The sequence below is a fragment of the Triticum dicoccoides genome, chromosome 7B, assembly GCF_002162155.2.
Source record: "Triticum dicoccoides isolate Atlit2015 ecotype Zavitan chromosome 7B, WEW_v2.0, whole genome shotgun sequence".
NCBI classification, from domain to species: Eukaryota; Viridiplantae; Streptophyta; class Magnoliopsida; order Poales; family Poaceae; genus Triticum; species Triticum dicoccoides.
This window is the reverse complement of record NC_041393.1, coordinates 743,996,992-744,019,889: the sequence shown is the minus strand read 5'-3', so window position 1 is coordinate 744,019,889 and position 22,898 is coordinate 743,996,992. Positions and strand designations below refer to the sequence as shown.

Below are 22,898 nucleotides of genomic sequence, written 5' to 3'. Positions count from 1 at the left end.
ACGCCGCCGCCCATTTTTGCCGGCGACTCTTCCAGCTACTGCCACCTCCACATCTGCCTAGCAACGCCGCCCCTGCCCCCCGTCGCCCGCCGCCGCCGTTTTGCCGCCGGGGAGCAAACTGGTTCCCACCGCCGCTTCCCCCACCGCACAGCCGCCCGCAACCAAGAAGACGCCTCGCCGCCCCCGCCACATCCGACCGGCACGCTCGTCGGACGCCGTCACACTCGTCGGACGCTGTCACACTCGTCGGACGCCGGCAGGGCAGCTAGCTGGTCTGTGGGCGCCGCGTCTCCGCTCGCCGGCCGTCTCCTTCTTCGACGCCCGCAAGATGTTCGACAGCTTGCCAAGGTACGAAAATGGACTCCGCCGACGAGTTCGTTTTCCATAATTTCCTTTGCGACTCCGACGATTCGTCGTCCCGTACGACGAGGAGGAGATATTTGCTGCCGTGTTGGTCCATCACCACCTCCACAGCCAGCGGCCGTTGTTCCGTTGATCCATTCCGGGCCACCTTCCGGCGTTGAATTGCAACCGAGAGAGCGGGAAATTCCTTCTCTGGAAGGACTACTTTGATACAACAAACCCGTTGTTCAAACATCACAAATTCCGCCGCCGGTTCCGTATGAGTAGGCATGTTTTCAACCGTATTAGAGAGGGAGTGGTCGGCTACGATGACTACTTCGAGTGCAACATTGGCAAGATTGATTTCTCCTCTTATCAGAAATGCACTGCCGCCGTCCGAATGCTTGCATACGGAGTGCCCGATGATCTCATTGACGAGTACGTCCGTATGAGCTAGTCTACATGCCTAGAGTCTCTGTATAAGTTCTGCAAGGCTGTGATTGCTGTGTTTGGCCCTGAGTACTTGAGAGAGCCGACAGCTGAAGATACAACCCGTTTGTTGGCGATGAATGCCCGCAGGGGCTTCCCGGGGATGGTTGGCAGCATAGACTGCATGCACTAGGAGTGGAAGAACTGCCCTTCTGCTTGGCAAGGGCAGTATAAGGGACATGTCAGGGCTTGCACTGTCATACTAGAGGCCGTGGCGTCTCAACATCTCTGGATCTGACACTCTTTCTTTGGCATGGCCAGATCACACAATGATATCAACGTGCTTCAGCGCTCGCCGGTGTTTGCTAGGCTTGCCGAAGGCAACAGCCCACCGGTGAACTTTACTGTCAATGGCCACAACTACGACAAAGGGTACTTGGGTGACGGTATCTATCCTCAGTGGACCACTATTGTCAAGACAATACCCAACCCTGTCGGAGAGAAAAGGAAAAGATTTGCCCAAGAGCAAGAGAGTGCTAGGAAGGATGTTGAGCGTGCCTTTGGTGTTTAGCAATCTTGATGGGGCAACGTTCGGTATCCTGCTAATACTTGGAGCACGCAGAAACTATGGGAGGTGATGACTGCTTGTGTAATCATGCACAATATGATCGTAGAAGACGAGCGCCCGGAACGTCTGTACGATCAAGGCTTTCAGTTTCAGGGTGAGAATGTTGTGCCTGAGCATGGAGTAGCGGCAACATTTGAGCAGTTCACTCAGTTTCATGAAGACATGCGTGATTGGGAAACTCATGTGCAACTGCAAAATGATTTGGTTGAGCATATGTGGACTCATGTTGGCAACCAATAGATGTATCTTCTTTTACTCGTTTGCAAAACTATGTGAAACATTTTTATTTGTATTTGGCTTGTAAAATTATACTATTTATTTGGGCGGCTAAACTATTTTGCTTGTTAACATTTTGATTTCCCAATATGTTTGAATGCAAATCAATGTAAAATTGGGCGGCCAGCCGGCCACGCCTGCACATATGGGTCGGCATGTTGGGCGCGCTACCGACCCATATGAAAAACAGGGCGGACACTGGGCGGGAGGCAGATTCAAACGGATAAAAAAACGGACGAAATCGCCGTCCGTTTGGATCGGCCCGTTGAAGTTGCTCTAAATGATGCACAGAACCAAGATTAGTACTACAAATTACTTCTTCTATTCATCATCTACTACTTATTTACAGTTACAGGATTTCTTGCTGCCACTAATTTCACGAGTACAGCTAAGATGGTTGGTAGTAGTAAAGTTAGAAGATGTGCAGGGTGTGGATGTTGAGGAGCGCGACCCTGGTCTGGACGAGGCTCCGGAACACCTTCTCACTCCCGGCCTCCAGCTCCTCGATGCACTCCTCCAGCTCCTCCAGCCTCTCCGCCACGTCCGCCACCACAGACCCGGACATGGACAGCGCCGCCGTGCCCTTGCACGAGCACGACTCCGCCTCCACAGACCCGGACATGGCCGCCACGGCCCCGAACAGCGCGGCGGAAGCCGACGCCGTCGCCGCGGCCGACTCCATGAGCAGCCCCGTCACCTCCACCTCCGCCGCGCTGCCTTGGGTGCCGCCGAGGATGCTCAGGCGCGAGGGCCGGACGGCGGACTCCCTGGCCGTGGCGGCGAGGCGGGCGAGCTCTTGGCCGGCCCTGCGCTGGGCCCGCACGGCGGAGGCAAGGCGCGCCCCGTCTCGGCGACGCACGGCGGCCAGCGCGTCGGCCACGTCCTGCTTGAGCGCAACAACGGCCTCCTGAAAACAGCCGTGCGCGTCGACGAGGCGGAGGAAGGAGTCGAGGAGGCGGTCCACGCTGCCGCCGGCGCCGGACAGCGCGTCCTGGGCCTCGGGCAAGTCAAGCAGGTCGCCGAGAGCGGCGTGGAGCGCGTCGACGTGCGCCAGCCCCGCTGCGACGGAGGAGGCCAACGCCGCTGGGCCCTGCTGCGCCCAGGCGAGCACGGCGCGGATGTGGGTGTGGAGGTGCGCCAGGATCGGGTGCGACCGGCACGGCAGGCTCACGGACCGCCCGTGGTACGACGAGGAGGGAGCGCGCGACTTGGGAGACCTCGAGGGGCTGAGAGGGAAGGAGATGGAGCGCACGAAGGCGCGCGCCATGGCTGCCGGTCGAGCTGCCGCTTTGGCGATGGTTGGTGCTGGCAGCTGCTTGCGTGCGTGGGAGACCAATGTGTTTGTGTGTGTGTGTGTCTGTGTGGCTTTGCTGGCTTATAAAAAGCGGGCTTGCTAAAAATCAGTCGACTGAGATTTAACCAAGTCTCAGTCGACCATGCAACATTTTTTCTCAACAGTTGTAACTTTTTTTATACCGGTTGCAGCATTCGTCTTGTTGGTTGTAGCATGTTGTCCCTCATCGATTGTAGCATATTGTCTCACCGGTTGTAACATTTGTCATTGATGGTTGTAGCATTTTAATCACACCGGCTAGAGCACCAATTTTCATTGCTTGTAAAACCGTTGCAACATTTTTCATCATCGGTTGTAGCATCTAGCCGTGCCGCTTGCTGCAAAAAATCTACGCTGATGTCACTCGACTGAGACTTGGTTAAGTCTCAGTCGACTGAGTTCTAGACAGACCCTATAAATAAATGGAGATGGCGATCCCAGCTGAGCTGAGGTTGAGTTGAGCTGAGCTGGACGTGAGAGGTTGTCTGACAGTGACACGCGGTTGCACGTGTGCCTGGTGGTCGAGCCAAAGTGCGTGCTGAGGGGCCTGAGACAAGTGATATTATTGCGGTGTAAGAGCATCTCTAGAAGACCCGTATAACGCCGACGGCGTTTACAGTTTACGGAAAAGGAACTATGCGGGCGGCAAGGAGAGATCAGAGTCTGACCCCGCAAAACAAACCTGTAAAAAAAGATATTCGCACAAGATGCTTTTTCATGGGTCGGCTACGCAGGGTCTACTCGGGCGCCGCCGCGTCGACCTGCAAATCGGAGACTCTCAATAAACGAATTTGACAGCCATTCCGCCAGACGAGTTCAAATTCAAACAATAAAACACAGTTCACGCGCAAATAAAAGCTTAGTTTTGTAGGACAAACGCAAAAGGAGTTTATGCAAAAGTGACGACCACGTCCGGCATCAACTTGGTCGATCTTCACTCCGCACCACCTCCATCGAGGTCATCGCCGCCCCCGAATCCACCTCTGGCACCGAAACCATCGGCGGACGCTCTGAATGCATCGGCGACATTGGTTCCAAATCCCGATGAGAAAACATCTCCGGCACTGTAACACACACTGGCCGACGCAAGCATCCTCCTCTTCAAGATGTCTCTTCTTGCCATATCATGCTATTCTTTGGTGAGGTCATCTATGTCATTGTGGTTCAATGTCATGATCTTATTCTCTTCGGCAAGCATCTTCGACAAGGCTTTTTCTTAGCGGCACGTGTTCTTCTCTCCTCAATGGCCGCGTTGCGCAACCCCTTGTCCGTGAGCAACACTTTTCTTGCTTCTCTCGTGCCTTCTTCTCGGCCAACTATTTCTTTGTCTCCAACGTATTCGTTAACATCAACTCATTTGATTCCACCATCGCATCTATCTTGTCCTGCAAACTCAATGCTTCGTGCTCTCTCTTGTTCTTCTCCTTAGTCTTCTTGTCACCATCGGTCTTGTTCAAGTTTCTTGGGCCATCATCATCTTCATCTTCATCCATGTTCGTAAGTGAACCTCTCTTCGGTGGGGATTCCTTGTCAATCAACTTCCACTTGTCGCATTCTTTGAGCATATCCCAACAATGCTCTAGTTTAAAAAAATTGCTTTCGGAAGCTTCCATGTCGTTGTATCTTTGTTGGGCAATTTTTTCATACACAATTAAAAAAATGTCAAATGATGCAATCACTTTAAATGCTACAAATGATTTGCATAACTTGGGACGTGAAAACGCACTCACATAGTCTGATTCCACGGTTCCACTTGGAGGTGCATTGCAAACTTGTTCCAATCAAGCAGCCCAACGGCTACAAATCGGCATGATCACGTCCCAACGACCATGGATTGACCAAAAGGTGCATGGAGTCCTATTGGGATACCTTGCCATCATGCGGAAGTATCAATCCTTTGCCAATACCTCTTGGCGGTTTGAGACGTACCTGTGCAAGCATCAAGAGACACCACACTCCAAGCCTTGGTCAAGATTTGATCTTCCAAGATTGTGTAGTTCTTTGATCGCATGCTTTTTTTTGCTTGCGCTTGCTCATACGCCCCCTCATATATCTCCTCCAATTCATCTTCACCACCGTGATCATCCATGCCACCCTCCATTTCATTGTAATCGAATTCCGTGAACGGGGCTTGATCGATGTCGATGGCATTGGTGTCCCCAACAAGTTCACGAACTCGGTAGTGGCCTTGTTTGCACCACTGCTACATTGAGTGACATCAAGTCACGAGCTACCAGGATGGCGAAAAGGGAAGCAAGAACAAGGGATCGAAGATCCATACCTTCCGGCCATTTCATCGAACACCTCGCTTGCGGTGGAAGCAACACTGTTGAACGGCATCGTCGGGGAACATCTCGCCGGGGCGGAGGGAGTGGACGAAGGCGTCGTTCTTATCATCGTAGGGGCCTTCTTGCGCTTTACGCCCGAAACCTTGCCCACCTTCTCCGCCGCGGGCCGGGCAGATCGCGCAGCGGCATCGGCGCCAGTGTGCGTGCCTTTCTGGCAGGGCCAGCCGGATTACCGCCCTGCATTACAACATTGCCCTACCGCTTGCGGGCAAGAGCGTTGGGGCCTTGGGCGACGGCGGGGGCGACATGACCGGCGACGAGATCTGCCGGAGGGGATTGCTCGTGCTCGACCTCCACGGTGATGGGGGACGGTGTCGTGGGAACGATTCCGACAATAATAAGGTATAGGGTAACGGAGCATGATCTATTGAGATGCATATGGGTGACACGGTAGTTTTATCGAGTCCGGGCCTCTCGCGGTGGAGATAACAACCCTAGGTCTCATGCTCCGGAGAGGCTTTGTTTTATCTGAGTATGTATCCGGAGATAACAATGTATGTGTGTGAGAGAGAGAGAGGAGAATGGATCCCCATGCCTGAGCTAAGTCTGAGACTAGTGACGAAAGAGAGAGCTAGGAGGAGAAGAATGAGGGCCTGGCCCCAAGTCTAGTGGTGGGGGTGGCTTAGATAGAGTGGGCCACCCCCTCACCTCCTATGTTACAAAGTGGGGCATGAATGCCATAATGCCAGACCACTAACAAGCCTTCACTATGAGAATGATGCCGACTGCTTTGCTGCCTGTTGGTCTTCGTATACCCGAGTGAGTCGTACGGTCGAGTGGTGAACTATCATCCGAGTGGATGGTATGTTGCTTGGTCAAGTCGATAGTATGCTGCTTGTCCGAGTGATAGTATGTCTGTATGAAATTTATCTGGACCCACATGTTGTGTGGACCCCATGCTTTATGATATTTCGACCCTTTGTGGGCCTACCTGTTATGTGTATCCCCAACATTAGCCCCCGAATTGATTGCAGTTTTGCAAAACCAGTTTATGAAAGACACAACTTGGCCCGAGTGATTACGGAAATACTCGGTACCTGTCATCATGCTTTCAGACAACCAAGGTTTGAACAAAATCTCAATGGATTCTGGCACTGCGCTTCCCGACTTATCTAGGGTAAGTGCTCGCGAGGAGCAACTTGGTGACATTCGATCATCTCTCGGAAGAGGTTAACTCATGATCAGAGTATGGATGTGTCATTAAATACAGGCAACAAGATCGACACATGGACTGCTCTCTCGGTGAGATGACATTCTTATCTCGGAGGAACGTCAATAGGAATCGGCTCTAGATCTAAACTTATGGTTTCACACTTTGAGTCCTAGAAGAAGGCTCAAAACAGGTCCGCGAAGGAGTGTTAAACTCACCTTATAGCATTTTTTTGGTAGCCAACGGGAGCCTTAGAACTTGTTTGTTTGTTGTTCTCCACTCGGACCGGTCAGGCCGTACCGAGTGGAGATTACTCCAGTGGGGCCACGCTGAGTGCACCCACTGGGTGTAGTCCCCGAGAACGCCATCGACTGCGGGCAGTCGATGGGGGTTTGAGAGAAAAAAATCTTCTTCGCTAGTACTGATAGAACTTGTTCCTCTCCAACTCGGAGGTCGAGAAGCCCTTGAGTGATCTGGAGATGGTCTTCACTAGATCTGAGGCAAAATGTTTCTTTCCGAGTTCTCTTCCAGTGGGGGCACGCTGAGTGCACCCACTGGGTGTAGTCCCCGAGCCTTTGTCGGACAAGGTGAGTCAGGCGGAGGGTTTAAGTCTACTGGTAAACCTCCATGCAATCGACACGGTAAATATCTTTTAGTCTGAAATTGAGTCAATCGGATGCACTTGACATGGTAAATAAACTCAACCTGGAGCTAAGTCAGTTGGACTGATCTCTGTGCACTAGGCACGGAATAAATTCAGCCTGGAACTCGGTCAAGCAGGTGAATCTTCGTGCTCTCGGCACGATGAATGAATTCGTCTTTGAAACTGCCGACTGTAGAAAAAAGCTGGACAGTCCAGGGAGTAATTGTTCCAGTTGTACTTCTCATATTGACCGTTAGATTTTGCGTGAAAGGGGTATTTGTAAGAGTACATTCTATCCGTAGAGGATCTTCATTTACACCCTTTTGCATGAAAGGGGTATTTGTCCGAGTGGATGTGCTTGCCGACTGATTGGGGTGTGTTGACCGCAAGGAAAAACTTGGTGGCACTTGTATGTCTTCCGGAGGAGATAGACTAGTGGTCTGACATGGACGTGCCATGAAACTCGTGTGACGAGGCTAGTGTGTGGGCTGACTCTCCGGAGAGAGGCCACTCATTATCCTGGGGGAACACTAGCACATGCCATCTCTGAATCCAAGTTTGTGAAACTGATGCCTTGGAGCCTTCCATAGGGACAAGTGTATCCGTAGAGGAGCGTTGTTTTCACCCTTTTGCATTCTTGAAGATGACTTTTGGTAATGATTTGGGCGATCGTCCGAGTGGGCAGTACTAGCCTTATAGATTTTCGGCAGACCGAGCATGTATGGTCAGAAAGATATTCCTGATGTGATCAGTGGGTTGATTGAATGGGCATAACCCCTGGGGGTGGCATGGTCAACGGCTGTGCGTAGCCCCCGAGTGATGCTCGAAAGAGGTAAGCTTGCTACAGAGTGTGATATGAGGTTTGATCATATGAGTAACTGATACGTCTCCAACGTATCTATAATTTATGAAGCATTCATGCTATTTTATTATTTGTTTTGAATGTTTATGGGCTGTATTATATACTTTTATATTATTTTTGGGCTTAACGTATTAACCGGAGGCCCAACCCATATTGTTGTTTTCTTTCCTATTTCAGTGTTTCGAAGAAAAGGAATATCAAACAGAGTGCAAACGGAATGAAACCTTCGGGAGCGTTATTTTTGGAACGAATGTGATCCAGGAGACTTGGAGTTGAAGTCAAGGAAGCTTCGAGGTGTCCACAAGGGTGGGCCCCCCCCCTACTAGGCGCGCCCCCCTATCTCGTGGGCCCCTCCAGTGTCCCCCGACCGACTTCTTTCACCTATATAAGTCCATATACCCTAAAAACACCGAAGACAACAATAGATCGGGAGTTCCACCGCCGCAAACCTCTATAGCCACCAAAAACCAATCGGGACCCTGTTCTGGCAGCCTGCCGGAGGGGGGATCCCTCACCGGTGGCCATCTTCATCATCCCGGCGATCTCCATAACGAGGAGGGAGTAGTTCACCTTCGGGGCTGAGGGTATGTACCAGTAGCTATCTGTTTGATCTCTCTCTCTCTCGTGTTCTTGATTTGGCACGATCTTGATGTATCGCGAGCTTTGCTATTATAGTTGGATGTTATGATGTTTCTCCCCCTCTACTCTCTTGTAATGGATTGAGTTTTCCCTTTGAAGTTATCTTATCGCATTGAGTCTTTAAGGATTTGAGAACACTTGATGTATGTCTTGCCGTGCTTATCTGTGGCGACAATGGGATATTAACGTGATCTACTTGATGTATGTTTTGGTGATCAACTTGTGAGTTCAGTGACCTTGTGAACTTATGCATGGGGGTTGGCACACGTTTTCGTCTTGACTCTCTGGTAGAAACTTTGGGGCACTCTCTGAAGTACTTTGTGTTGGTTCAATAGATGAATCTGAGATTGTGTGATGCATATCGTATAATCATGCCCACGAATACTTGAGGTGACAATGGAGTATCTAGGTGACATTAGGGTTTTGGTTGATTTGTGTCTTAAGGTGTTATTCTAGTATGAACTCTATGATAGATCGAACGGAAAGAATAGTGATGAGGTTATGTACCTAGGGTAGGGTCATGGACCTATCTGGGATACCCTACCCAAGGACATCCTTAGAAGAAGCTACCTTCCAATCGACCAAGAGGGACTTCACTCGACCAAGAGGGACTTCACTCGACGATGAAGATAGCCACTCAACCATGAAGCCAACCACTCGACGGCCAGGAGACCTAAAGACTCTCAGCACGCAACGGTCTGTCATTAAGTAGCTTTAATAGTCTTCATGGCACTTTACGAGGGCGTTACCAGTCACCCCCTATCTTAATGTACTTTAAACCCTGCATAACTGATGGCCGGAGGGGTCTGGCGGACTCTATATAAGCCACCCCCCTCCTCAGTGTAAAGGGTTCGCACCCCTGTAACTCATATACACAGAACCCAGTCGACCGCCTCCAGGCTCCGGGACGTAGGGCTGTTACTTCCTCCGAGAAGGGCCTGAACTCGCTAACACTCATGTGTACAACTACTCCATAGCTAGGATCTTGCCTCTCCATACCTACCCCCCATTCTACTGTCAGACTTAGAACCACGACAGTTGGCGCCCACCTTGGGGCCGGTGTCTTAGCGACTTTTTGGAGAAGTTGCAATTTGTCTGATTGCCTTCATCATGGTTTCTGGCGGAGCTCTGGTCGAGGGCCGCGAGATCCATCTCGGTGCGCTCGCTTTCATCGCCGACGACTCTGCTTGGCTCCAGGAGGCACCACTCGACATCGACGCGCTCCCCGTCCGCGGGGCGACGCACTTTCATGCGTGTGTCCGCGGCGTCCTACTGCGGCAGCCGTCGACCCCATACTGGTCGACTCCTGTGTTGTCTGCCCTCCCTGTCTCCCGCCAGCGCAAGCGCTTTGGTCGGTCGAGGCTTCAGCGATGGGTGAGACACGCAGTGGCTCGCCAATCGGCCACCACCCAAGTCGCGGCAATTGAGCCTGACGAATCTCTCTACGGCCTGTTCGATCTGTCGACTGGCTCCGTAGAGACTGCATCCGAGTGCGACAGTAGTGATCCAGCGGCGGAGGTCCTGATGGTCAATGGGCCTCGTAGCCCTCCCGGTTCCCCCGCATCAACGGGATGGACGATGGAGGCGACCCCCCTCAGGCCCATGAAGAATATCAGCCCGAGCCGCTCACTTCTCAGCAAAGAGAAGATCTTCGCCGCCGGAACATGGATGCCCTGCATACTCCCATCGCAGGAGAAACTCCTGAGGCTCGTGCCTTGGAAGAGGCGCGTTTTGCCAACTTGGCTGAACACACTCGACTGGAGAACCTCCAGCAAGCACTCGACGAGCGTGCGCGCCAACGAGTACCCGACTCCAGCCGACGTCAGCTCTTTCCGCAACCGACTCAGGTATATCGAACCCCGATTCAGAATTTGGCAGCTGCAGCCCGTATAGCGGAGTCAATTCAGCCCTCTTAGTCGGAGGCTGGAAGAGGCTTGATGCAGATCAGAGATTTGCTCCGGGCGGCAGGAGATCAGAATTCAGTTGTGTCACAGTCGTGCAACAGGATTCACAGTCCATCCGTCGCTGCGAATACTGTTCATCGGCTCACAGCCCAAGGTCGCCTCCGAGCCGCGTGGGACGTGAAGGCCGGCGGCACCACTATGATGATCGATTTGATCACGATGATAGGCGTCGAGTGCCCACTCCTCCCCCGAGAAGTGGGTCTAACGCCCATCGGCAGCAAGATGACAGGCGCCAGCTCAGTGTTGGGCGGAGAGCTCCAGTCGACCCCAGAGAGCCAGGCTTTGACGCGAGATCCATCATCGTGCAAGGTTTGGTCGACCGGAACAGAGCTCACAAAGGTGGCCATGACAGAGATGTGCCCACAAGCAGCCGAGTCCATGTTTTGGGTCCAGAATGCTTTAGCAGAGCCATCAAAGCCGCAGTGATACCCCCCAACTTCAGGTTGGCGACTGGAGTAAGTAAGTTCACCGAAGAGTCTAAGCCTGAAACTTGGCTTGAAGACTACCGAGTGGCTGTACAAATAGGTGGCGGTAATGATGAGGTGGCCATGAAGCATTTGCCACTTATGCTAGAGGGTTTGGCTAGGGCGTGGTTGAATCAGTTAGCTCCTAGCAGTATTTACACCTGGGAAGATCTTTCACGAGTGTTCGTCAGGACGTTCGAGGGAACTTGCAAGCGACCGGCCGGATTGACAGAGCTGCAAGTTTGCGTACAAAAGTCGAGTGAAACACTAAGAGATTACATCCAGAGATGGATCACTTTGCATCATACTATAGAGAATGTGTCGGACCATCAAGCGGTCTGCGCCTTCAAGGATGGTGTCAAGAACAGAGAGTTGAGCCTGAAGTTTGGTCGAATTGGAGATATGACCCTAAGTCGGATGATGGAAATAGCCACCAAGTACGCCAATGGCGAAGAAGAGGACTGACTCCGGAGTGGCAAGTACAAGCCGAGTCAGTCGGAGAAAGGAAACTCCAGTCGGAAGCAGAAGCGGAAGGCCGAGCCGGCTGCTCCTGGAGAGGCTCTGGCCGTGACTCAGGGCAAATTCAAAGGGAAGCCCAAAGGATCTTGGAACCCCAAGAAGGTAAAGGATAAGGAAGGTAATGACGTGATGGATCTGCCGTGTCATATCCACACGAAGAAAGACGAAGAGGGTAACTTCATCTACCCAAAGCATACCACTCGCCAGTGCCGGCTCTTAATCCAGCAGTTTCAAGGAAAACAGCCGAAGGACAAAGAGAAGGAGTCGGACAAGGCCGAGGACAAGGAGGACAGTGATGGAGAGTACCCTCATGTCAACTCCACTCTGATGATTTTTGCTGATGTAGAGAGCAAAAGTCGATTAAAAGTGATCAACCGTGAGTTCAATATGGTCGCCCCGGCGACACCAAGCTATCTGAAATGGTCGCAAACTCCCATTACTTTCGACCAGTCTGATCACCCTACTCACATTGCCACCCCTGGGAGGCAAGCGCTGGTGGTCGACCCAGTCGTCGAAGTCACTCGACTGATGAAGGTATTGATGGATGGCGGCAGTGGATTGAATATACTGTATGCAGAGATGCTCAAGGGAATGGGCATTCCAATGTCCAGGCTCAGTTCCAGCAACATGAGTTTTCACGGAGTCATCCCTAGAAAGAAGGCTGAGTCACTCGGCCAAATAGCTTTGGGTGTAGTGTTCGGCGACTCGAAGCATTTCCGCAAAGAGAAGCTGACATTTGAAGTCGTGGATTTCCGAAGCGCCTACCACACTATTTTGGGAAGACCAGCCTATGCCCGCTTCATGGCTCGACCATGTTATGTGTACCTCAAATTAAAGATGCCTGGCCCCAAAGGCGTGATCACTATCACTGGCAGCCGGAAGAAGGCAGAAGCGTGTTTCCAAAAAGGCTCAAAGATTGCGGATGACCAGATAACAGTGGTAGAGCTGGAAGGATACAAGAAAAATGCAGATCCGAGTGATTTTTTACGGGCCAAGAAGCCTGCCACAGAATCAGCGTTCCAGCCAGTTCATATCCACCCGACCGACCCCAACGCAGCTCCGACCCACATTTCCACAACACTCGACTCTAAATAGGAAGAAGCGATCATCCAGTTCCTCCGTGAGAACTGGGACATCTTTGCATGGAAGCCAGCTGACATGCCGGGTGTTCCCAGGGGGCTGGCTGAGCATCGCCTTAGAGTCGACTCAAAAGCAAAACCTGTTAAAGAACATCTTCGACGGTCCGCCGTTCAGAAGAAAAAACCCATTGGCGAGGAGGTGGCTCGACTCCTTGCAGCAGAGTTCATCCGAGAAATATACCACTCCGAGTGGCTCGCCAATGTTGTCATGGTTCCCAAGAAGGACAACTCACTTCGCATGTGCATTGATTTCAAACATATCAATCGGGCCAGCCCAAAAGATCATTTTCCTCTCCCTCGCATCGACCAAATTGTCGACTCGACTGCGGGGTGCGAGAGATTGTCTTTTTTAGACGCTTATTCCGGGTATCATCAGATCCGTCTGTATGGACCTGAAGAAATCAAAACAGCTTTCATCACTCCATTCGGGTGCTTCTGCTATATCACCATGCCATTCGGCCTCAAGAATGCCGGAGCCACATTCATGAGAATGATTCAAAAGTGTTTACTCACTCAAATCAGTAGGAATGTGGAAGCATACATGGATGATATCGTGGTCAAGTCATGAAAGGGTTCCGACCTGTTGACTGACCTAGCTGAAACATTTGCCAATCTCAGGAGGTATGATATCAAGCTCAATCCATCAAAGTGCACATTCGGAGTACCTGGCGGAAACTTACTCGGTTTTCTCGTTTCAGAACGAGGAATCGATGCTAACCCAGAAAAAGTTGGCACCATACTCCGAATAAAACGCCCTGTGCGTGTGCACGACGTCCAGAAGCTTACTGGATGCTTGGCCACGCTAAGTCGATTCATCTCTCGCCTCGGTGAAAAGGCATTGCCCCTTTACCAACTGATGAAGAAGGCAGACAAGTTCGGGTGGACTCCAGAAGCTGATGCAGCGTTTGCCGAGCTAAAAACTCTGCTCTCCACCCAGCCGGTGCTTGCTGCTCCAATCAGCAAAGAGCCTCTGTTGCTTTATATTGCAGCCACAGGACAAGTCGTCAGTACAGTACTTACGGTCGAGCGGGAAGAAGAAGGGAAAGCCTTCAAAGGTCAGCGCCCAGTGTATTATCTCTCTGAAGTTTTGACCCCATCGAAGCAAAGATATCCCCATTATCAGAAGCTCGTATATGGGATCTACATGACCATGAAGAAGGTTGCTCATTATTTCTCTGATCATGACATTACAGTCGTCAGCGACGCACCATTGTCAGAGATTCTGCACAACAGAGATGCAACTGGTCGAGTGGCTAAATGGGCGATTGAACTCCTTCCCCTTGATATCAAATTCGAGGCAAAGAAAGCCATTATGTCCTAGGCTATAGCAGATTTCCTTGCCGAGTGGATTGAGCAACAGCAACCGACTCAAGTTCACTCGGAGCATTGGACCATGTTCTTTGATGGCTCTAAGATGTTAAATGGTTCTGGTGCTGGGGTTGTTTTGGTTTCCCCCCGAGGAGATAAACTCAGATATGTGCTCCAAATCCACTTCGATTCCTCCAACAATGAAGCAGAATATGAAGCACTCTTGTATGGGTTGCGCATGGCCATTTCACTCGGCGTCCGTCGCCTTATGGTCTATGGCGACTCAGATTTGGTGGTCAATCAGGTGATGAAGGAGTGGGACGTTAGAAGCCCAGCCATGACTGGATACTGCAATGCAGTGAGGAAGCTCGAAAAGAAGTTTGAAGGGTTAGAGCTCCACCACATACCCCGACTGAAAAATCAAGCAGCTGACGATTTGGTGAAGATAGGATCCAAGAGAGAAGCCATCCCCAGTTATGTGTTCTTGGAGCATATCCACACTCCATCAGTCGTAGAAGATCCTTTTACCGACGAAGCTCCGCAACCTAAGAGTGTTACGGATCCGACTGGGGTTGAAGTCCCAGCAGTGGTCGACCTGATCATGGAAGTTTTAGTGATCACTCCCGATTGGACAGTACCGTATATCGCGTATATATTGAGGAAAGAACTCCCGGAGGACGAAGAAGAGGCTCGACAGATCGTCCGCCGATCTAAGGCCTTTATCGTGATAAGGGGACAACTGTACAGAGTAAGCGCGACTGGAGTTGGTCAGAAATGCATAACGCCGGAGGAAGGTCGAATAATCCTTGATGATATCCACTCGGGGACCTGTGGCCATCATGCGTCCTCTCGGACCATCATGGCCAAAGCATACCGAGCCGGATTTTATTGGCCAAGAGCGAATGAAATGGCAAAGGAGATAGTCGACAAGTGCGAGGGATGTCAATTTTACTCCAATATGTCACACAAGCCCAAGTCAGCTTTGAAGACCATACCACTCATCTGGCCCTTTGCAGTATGGGGGTTGGATATGGTTGGTCCTTTGAGAACAGGCAGAAGCGGTTCACCCATGTGCTGGTAGCAGTCGACAAGTTCACCAAGTGGATTGAGGCCAAACCCATCAAGAACCTCGATGCCGGTACTGCTGTCAGCTTCATCAGAGAATTGATATTCAGATATGGAGTCCCGCACAGCATCATCACGGACAACGGGTCAAACTTCGATTCCGAAGAATTCAGAGCTTTCTGCACATCTCAAGGCACACGAGTCGACTATGCTTCAGTCGCCCATCCATAGTCGAATGGACAGGCAGAACGAGCCAACGGCTTGATTCTCAAAGGGTTGAAACCCCGTTTGATGCGCGATCTCAAGCATGCGGCTGGTGCATGGGTCGATGAACTTCCCTCGGTGCTTTGGGGGTTAAGGACCACGCCCAATCGGTCGACTGGAAGAACTCCATTCTTCTTAGCCTACGGAGCTGAAGCAGTCTTGCCGAGTGACCTCCTCGACAATGCTCCCCGGGTCGATCTCTACACCGAAGCTGAAGCAGAACAAGCACGGCAGGATGCAGTCGACCTTTTAGAGGAAGAAAGGGATATGACTCTGATCAGATCGACCATTTACCAACAAAACTTGCGTCGCTTCCACGCCAAAAACGTGAAGAGTCGAGCCTTCCAGGAAGGAGATTTAGTTCTCCGAGTGGATCAGCAGAAACCACACAAGCTTGCTCCTTCTTGGGAAGGTCCCTTCATCGTCACCAAGGTTCTCCACAATGGAGCATACCGTCTTTACAATGTCGAGCATCAGATCGACGAGCCCCGAGCTTGGAACGCAGAGCTTCTCCGCCCCTTTTACACTTAAGTATTTACTCGGATGAGTTGTAATAAAAGTACTTCTGTAGTTTATTTATCAAAGACAAGAGCTTTATTTCTTTTGTTATTTCTTTTGTCCACACAAAACAATCCCCCAGTGGGTGGCTCGGTTGCGAATCCGATTCGCCTAAGTCTGTAAAAAAATCCTAACCGAGTGGTGAGCCAGTCTCCCACACGAAGGCTTAGCTGCGAAATCCGTTTCGCCTAAGATAAACAAAATCCTACCAAGTGGTAAGCCAGCCTTCCACTCGGAGGCTTAGCTGCAGTCCAAGTACTCGCCTAAGTTAAACAAAATCCTACCGAGTGGTAAGCCAGCCTTCCACTCGGAGGCTTAGCTGCAGTCCAAGTACTCGCCTAAGTTAAATAAAATCCTACCGAGTGGTAAGCCAGCCTTCCACTCGGAGGCTTAGCTGCAGCCCAGTGCTCGCCTAAGTTAAACAAAATCCTACCGAGTGGTAAGCCAGCCTTCCACTCGGAGGCTTAGCTGCAGCATTGCGCTCGCCTAAGTACAAATACAACATGCGCTCTGCAAGGGGGACGAGGTGCAGGTCGACTGCTACCCTCTCCTTCCGAGCTACGCCACAATTACAACGTGCGCTCTGCAAGGAGGATGAGGTGCAGGTCGACTGCTACCCACTCCTTCCAAGCTACGCCACCAATACAAAATCCTACCGAGTGGAGAGCAGACCTCCCACTCGGGGGCTTAGCTGCAGCCCAGTGCTCGCCTAAGTTTTTGAAAATCCTACCGAGTGAAGAGCAAACCTTCCACTCGGGGGCTTAGCTGCAGCCCAGTGCTCGCCTAAGTTTTTGAAAATCCTACCGAGTGGAGAGCAAACCTCCCACTCGGGGGCTTAGCTGCATCCTAGTGCTCGCCTAAGTATCTAAAATCCTACCGAGTGGAGAGCAGACCTCCCACTCGGGGGCTTAGCTGCAGCCCAGTGCTCGCCTAAGTTCTTGAAATCCTACCGAGTGGAGAGCAAACCTCCCACTCGGGGGCTTAGCTGCAGCCTAGTGCTCGCCTAAGTATCTGAAATCCTACCGAGTGGAGAGCAGACCTCCCACTCGGGGGCTTAGCTGCAGCCCAGTGCTCGCCTAAGTTTTTGGAAATCCTACCGAGTGGAGAGCAGACCTCCCACTCGGGGGCTTAGCTGCAGCCCAGTGCTCGCCTAAGTGTATTGGGGAACAAGTCGATTGCAATGAGCGCTTCGCTTTAAACCTGCAAAAGACACCACAAACCGAATGTAAACATATTCAACATTGAATCCAAGTTCGGATAACACCTAACGGAACCGAAAGTGCTCAGGCGCTAGGCCTGTTAAGGTTTATCGGTTACAAAACTCACTCGGCATACCGAGGCAAATTTAAAGTATCAAGCTTAGAAGTTTTTTACCCCTCCTGTGGAGGGCTAGAAGGCGCAACAAACTCGTCCAGGTCGATTCCATCTGCAATTCGAGTGGCGGCGGCGATGAAGGTCTCCATGAAGGATCGGAAATCGTGCTTCTTGGTGTTAGCCACCCTAAGGGCCACCAGCGTGTCCTCTCGTGCATCCTTGCAATGAACGCGGACCAGAGACAGAGCAACATACGCACCACACCTAGCCGAAGACTTCTTCCACTCCTGCACTCGACTTGGGACCTCGTTCAGTCGAGTCATCAGAGACTCAAGGTCGTTCTGGAGCGTCTCTCTTGGCCAGAGTGTTGTGTCGATGCGAGAAGTTGCGACCTTCAGCCTTGCAAGATAGTCGACGACGGCAGCAACGCGAGATTCGAGCCGGAGCACATTCATGGCGGCTTCATATTTCACGGGGGAGTTGATGGGATCCAGGTTTATTTCCAGTCGACCAGTCTCCTCTTCAATGTTCTGGCAAAATTCTGCAAGCACAACCACCGATTCAAGAGAACAGTCGGAGATCACAATTGAAACGTCTGTTTGTTACAAAGGATTACCTTCAAGCATGAGGAATAGCTTCTTGGCGAGTCCACCCAGATAAGCCTCCAGATCGTTCTTCTTTCCCTCCAACTCGCTGGCCTTGTCATTCAGGGCAACCTTGTCACTTTTCAGTCGACTGACCTCCTTGTTGGCAGCATCAAGAGCAGCCTTCAGATTGGTGTTTTCTTCTTCAAGCTTGGTAACTGAAGCCAGGTTTTCATCTGCGAGCTTGGTCTTCTCTAAAGCCGCTTTCTGCAACTCAGCCAAGTCAAGGTCTTTCTTCTTCAGGGCATCCCTCACTTTGTCTGCAAAATTACAGTGAGATCAGACTCTGAAACAAACGAGAGGCAAAAGCAGTCGTCGGAGGCCTCACCAAACATACCTTTAGCCTCCTCCTTCGCCTTCGTTAGGTTCTCTTGGGTCAGTTTCAGATCAAGCTCGAGCTGAATATGTTTGTTCTCCATCTCAGTGTAACGAGCCGCAAGGTCGCAGGATTTCTACGAAGAACCAATCGACGGATGTCAAAGACAATTCACTTCCGAGTGACTAAGGAAAAATCAAAGCATTTCTAAGACTATGGCCGAATACAAACATCCGACCACAGTCTCGGGGACTACACCCAGTGGGTGCACTCAGCGTTCCCCCACTAGTTTCATCAGTTAGAGTCGACCAGTCGACCAACAAAAAAAACAGGAGGTGTTCTTCAGACTATAGTCGACTGCCAGCAGTCGGCCACAGTCTCGGGGACTACACCCAGTGGGTGCATTCAGCGTGCCCCCACCGGTTTATGAATCTATTCGACCTAGTCGAGTAAGAAAAAAAACTTAAGACATAAAGACTACAGTCGACTGCCAGCAGTCGACCATAGCCTTGGGGACTACACCCAGTGGGTGCACTCAGCGTGCCCCCACTAACCCGGAATTTTAATCGGCACACCTAGTGGGTGTAAGACAAACTCTAAGAATTCCAGAAAGAAGAGTTTTCAGATATCATATCCTAACAGAACACGCAGTGACCGACTGACCTGAATATTACTCTGAAGAGCTGAACTGGCATCATAGGCTGCCTGACTGGCTTCTCGTATTGCCTTCACTTGCTCCATCATGACCCCCGCTTGGCGTATTGCTTCTTTAGCAACATTAGCCTGGTCTTCTGGAATGTGGTAGGTTGAGAAAAGCGAGGGTTGAGCAGCACTCGATGATGAAGGACTAGCACTCGTCAACGACACCGCAAAGGTTATGGTAGGCCGAGTGACATTGTCTCCCTCCACGACCAATGTCTCGGGTGCTGGCACGTCCCGAGTCGCCTTGCCAGCAGACGCTTTCTTGCTCCTCCTCTTCCTTGGTGGTTCCTCGTCATCGTCGTCGGGAAGGTCGATAACGACGTTAGATGAAGCTGCAGAAAAAGAATCAAAATTAGAGACAAGAAGCCAATCGACTGAAAACGGAATCACAAGAGTCATACCAGGCTTTGAGGTAACAGCGTCCTCCATCTCGTGGTCTTCAGCCCTGGCCGAAGTATCAGAAGTAGCAGCACTGCAGTTTCAGAAGACAGTCGATTAGCTCATGAGTCGACCAACAATAAGTTCATGAGGAACAAACAAATTCAAGCTACACCATTACCCTGAGAGAGTGGGGATCACCATCTTCATCTTCGGCAAGACCTTTGCCGACTTCGACGGCGCCACTCGAGACTGCTTCGGAGCTTTTTCTGTCGGCACTGGAGAAGTAGTCCGAGGGCGCTTGGACGACTGCGTGACGGTTGCGACCCCCTTACCGCGCTCAACCGCGGGATCATGGACAAGCTTCGAGCGTGTTTCCGAGCGAGGAGGTACAACTTCCTCCTCCTCCTCCTCCTCCTCTTCCTCCTCATCAGAGTCATCACACTCATCATCGTCGTCAGCATCCGAATCCCATTCCTCCGGGCTTTCGCCCCCACTTCCTTCCTCCTCTTCAGTCGGCGTCTGCGCTCCATTGGGCATCGAGTATAACTCGGTGGTAGCCTATAAGACAACAAAACAAAACAAAGATCAATCGACCAATTCGCAGCAAAGTAGAATGAATGCAGCAAGATTACAATTGGAGATAAGTGGTCATACCATGTCTGGTGTATAGGTATAGTCGAGTGGTGGGATCCTACTAGCCCCTCAAGGGTTGTCCTTATTCCCTGTGATGGCTGCCACCCACCTCTCCAGTGTGGCGTCGTTGACCGCTTCTGGATGGACCCGAGTGGTGTCTTCGGTACCACAGTACAGCCACATCGGGTGGCCTCGGTACTGAAGCGGTTGGATGCGCCGTCTAAGGAAGACCTCCAGAAGATCCATACCCGTCACTCCGTCCCTAACAAGTTGGACTACGCGCTCCATCAACATTTTCACCTGAGCTTTCTCCTCAGGAAGCACCTTCAGAGAAGAGGGTTTGTCCACTCGGTCCATGGAGAACGGAGGGAGACCAGTCGACTGCCCCGGCGTCGACTCGTCTTGGCAGTAGAACCAAGTCGACTGCCACCCTCTAACCGACTCAGCAAGGGTCATGGCCGGGAAAGTACTCTTATTCCTCATCTGAATCCCAAGACCACCGCACATCTGGATAACCTTAGTCCTCTCATCATCCGGACTCGCCTTTTTCACTGTCTGTGAGCGACAGGTGAATATGTGCTTAAAGAGACCCCAGTGTGGTCGACAACCCAGGAAGTTCTCGCACATCGACACAAAAGCAGCAAGATAGGCGATGGAATTGGGGGTGAAATGGTGGAGTTGCGCCCCAAAGAAATTCAGAAACCCTCGGAAGAAAACACTCGGCGGCATAGAAAAGCCACGGTCTACATGAGTGGCTAGGAGAACGCACTCACCCTCCTGCGGCTGCGGTTGAGACTCGGTCCCCGGAAGCCTTGCTGACCCGTGGGGGATCAGACCCTCGTTGGCCAGGTCATTGAGATCTGTCTCGGTGATGGTCGAGCGGATCCAATCCCCTTGGAGCCAACCCTTCGGCAGGCGGGACCTTGACGAAGATCCGCCCCGACTGGACGGTCTCCCCTTCGCTTTCCCCGTCGCCGTCGCCTTCTTCGCGCGCTCTAAGGCCGCCGTCTTCTCCTTCACCATTGTCGTCGACGAAGCACGTGAGGAGTGGATAGGCGGAGGCGAGAGAAGGCGCAGCGGACAGAGGCAAAGAGGTGGAGAGAAGAATGGGAAGGCACTGTTCAAAAACCCTCGCCCGGCGCTTTATATAAGGGCGCTTCCGAGTGGCTGACGAGTGGGTCCGGACGGTCCTGTCACATCCCGAAACAGTCGCGCACGCACGATACGTGGCGAAAAAGGCGGTGCGGAAATCAAGGCATCCATGCCAAATCCCATCCGAGTACCGCCGTCCGCCCCGTTTCGCGCGCTTCCCAAAATTCAGATCCCACAAAATCCGCTAACGGCAGATCAATCTATCATACGATATCTTTCCTACGATCCATCGCTCGGAAGATCACTAAAAGTTCAAAAGTCCACTCGGCAGAAGAAAGGAATGGATCAAGGCGACTGAAAGAAAAGTTGATGCCAACGCCGAAAAGTAGAATCGCTGATCCAGGATATGACATGATCAAAGCACGGGAAATAGTTCGGAGAAAATCATCAACTCCTTCCTCACTCGAACCTCGATCCATTCGGGGGCTAATGATGAGGTTATGTACCTAGGGTAGGGTCATGGACCTATCTGGGATAACCTACCCAAGGACATCCTTAGAACAAGCTACCTTCCAGTCGACCAAGAGGGACTTCACTCAACCAAGAGGAACTTCACTCGACGATGAAGATAGCCACTCGACCATGAAGCCAACCACTCGACGGCCAGGAGACCTAAAGCCACTCATCACGCAACGGTCTGTCATTAAGTTGCTTTAATAGTCTTCATGGCACTTTACGAGGGCGTTACCAGTAACCCCCTATCTTAATGTACTTTAAACCCTGCATAACTGAGGGCCGGAGGGGTCTTGCGGACTCTATATAAGCCACCCCCTCCTCAGTGTAAAGGGTTCGCACCCCTGTAACTCATATACACAGAAACCAGTCGACCGCCTCCGGGCTCCGAGACGTAGGGCTGTTACTTCCTCCGAGAAGGGCCTGAACTCGCTAACACTCGTGTGTACAACTACTCCATAGCTAGGATCTTGCCTCTCCATACCTACCCCCCATTCTACTGTCAGACTTAGAACCACGACAAATAGCTTCATGTTATTTTCCTACGGAATCTTGAATAGATAGATCAAAAAGGATAACTTTGAGGTGGTTTTGTACCCTACCATAATCTCTTAGTTTGTTCTCCTCTATTAGTGACTTTGGAGTGACTGTTTGTTGCATGTTGAGGGATCTTTATATGATACGATTATGTTATTATTGTTGAGAGAACTTGCACTAGTGAAAGTATGAACCTTAGGCCTTGTTTCCTACCATTGCAATACCGTTTATGCTCACTTTTATCGCTTGCTACCTTGCTGTTTTTATAATTCTAGATTACAAAAACCCATATCTACTATCCATATTGCACTTGTATCACCATCTCTTCGCCGAACTAATGCACCTATACAATTTACCATTGTATTGGGTGTGTTGGGGACACAAGAGACTCTTTGTTATTTGGTTGCAGGGTTGTTTGAGAGAGACCATCTTCATCCTACGCCTCCCACGGATTGATAAACCTTAGGTCATCCACTTGAGGGAAATATGCTACTGTCCTACAAACCTCTGCACTTGGAGGCCCAACAACGTATACAAGAAGAAGTTTGTGTAGTAGACATCAGTAACTTAGCCGTTCCCGTGTTGGGGGTGTAGAGGTAAAGACATGTCCAACTGATGCTAACGCGTGAGGCAGCCAAGGGGCGATGAACTGTGAGGTGGCCGAATGAAGAAGACGTGCACAACTGAGTGGCAATGCGAGGGGCGGCCGAGTGGTGAAGATGTGCACAACCGAGAGGCGACGCACAGAGAGGCCGAGTGGTGAAGACGTGCACAACCGAGTGGCGCGGTGCGGGACGGCGAAGTGAAGATGCGTGGGGTGGCCGAATGATGAAGA

At 51.3% G+C, this 22,898-nt stretch overlaps 1 protein-coding gene across 1 annotated transcript; it reads right to left on the bottom strand.

Moving 5' to 3' along the window:
- Positions 1-1,975: 1,975 nt before the first annotated feature.
- LOC119336455 lies at positions 1,976-2,990 on the bottom strand. The gene has a single exon (XM_037608490.1). The coding sequence runs from the start codon at positions 2,940-2,942 to the stop codon at positions 2,088-2,090; it is 855 nt and encodes a 284-aa protein (XP_037464387.1). The 5' UTR covers positions 2,943-2,990; the 3' UTR covers positions 1,976-2,087.
- Positions 2,991-22,898: the final 19,908 nt, after the last annotated feature.

What these genes read in the sequence shown, in the direction of transcription:
- LOC119336455 (XM_037608490.1), bottom strand. Translation starts at nt 2,942, where the DNA reads ATGGCGCGCGCCTTCGTGCGCTCCATCTCCTTCCCTCTCAGCCCCTCG.